The sequence below is a fragment of the Etheostoma spectabile genome, chromosome 15 (assembly GCF_008692095.1).
Source record: "Etheostoma spectabile isolate EspeVRDwgs_2016 chromosome 15, UIUC_Espe_1.0, whole genome shotgun sequence".
Classification (NCBI taxonomy): Eukaryota; Metazoa; Chordata; class Actinopteri; order Perciformes; family Percidae; genus Etheostoma; species Etheostoma spectabile.
In genome coordinates this window covers 32,807,195-32,807,677 of record NC_045747.1, presented here as the reverse complement: position 1 = coordinate 32,807,677, position 483 = coordinate 32,807,195, and the positions used below count along the sequence as shown (strand labels likewise).

The 483-nt window shown below is 43.1% G+C and overlaps 1 protein-coding gene across 2 annotated transcripts in view; it reads left to right on the top strand.

Annotated features, from left to right (window-relative positions):
• The window catches only part of eci1 (enoyl-CoA delta isomerase 1), a 21,546-nt gene that overhangs the window by 4,342 nt on the left and 16,721 nt on the right, over positions 1-483 (top strand). For both annotated transcript variants that reach the window (XR_004335202.1, XM_032536907.1), the window contains one exon: positions 43-168. Coding sequence is in view for 1 of the 2 variants with exons in the window: in XM_032536907.1 (XP_032392798.1) it covers positions 43-168 (126 nt within the window). In the remaining variant the exon portion in view is untranslated. The remainder of the gene's footprint in view (positions 1-42; positions 169-483) is intronic.

Here is a 483-nt window from a genome sequence, read left to right as displayed (position 1 = left end):
GTGTGTGTGTGTGTGTGTGTGTGTGTGTGTGTGTGTGTGTAGGTCTTCTTTCCCAACGGTCTTCCTGCAGCAGTCATGGCAGAGTTTGCATGTCTCCCGTACTTGTCGCTCAGCAGAGGAACAACTCCACCTCCCCCAAGATCGATGTGGAATTTGACCAAAGCACAGGTAAACATTTTGCTAAAAGATCAGTACACATCTCCTGTATGTGTGAAAGTGCTGGAGCCACTCTTTTTCCTGTTAACCTGTGTTCATATTATCAGTGCTCATATTATGCTTTTTGGCTTTTTCCCTTTCCTTTATAGTGTTATATATCTTTTTTGTGCATGTAATAGGTTTACAAAGTGAAAAATCCCAAAGTCCAGCCCAAAGGGACTTACCGTCTCCAACAAAAAACACTGTTGACTAACTGCTGCAAACAGCTCTGTTGTAGTCTGTTGCAGCCTTTCCTTTAGTGACAAACGTGCGTCACTTTGTAACACA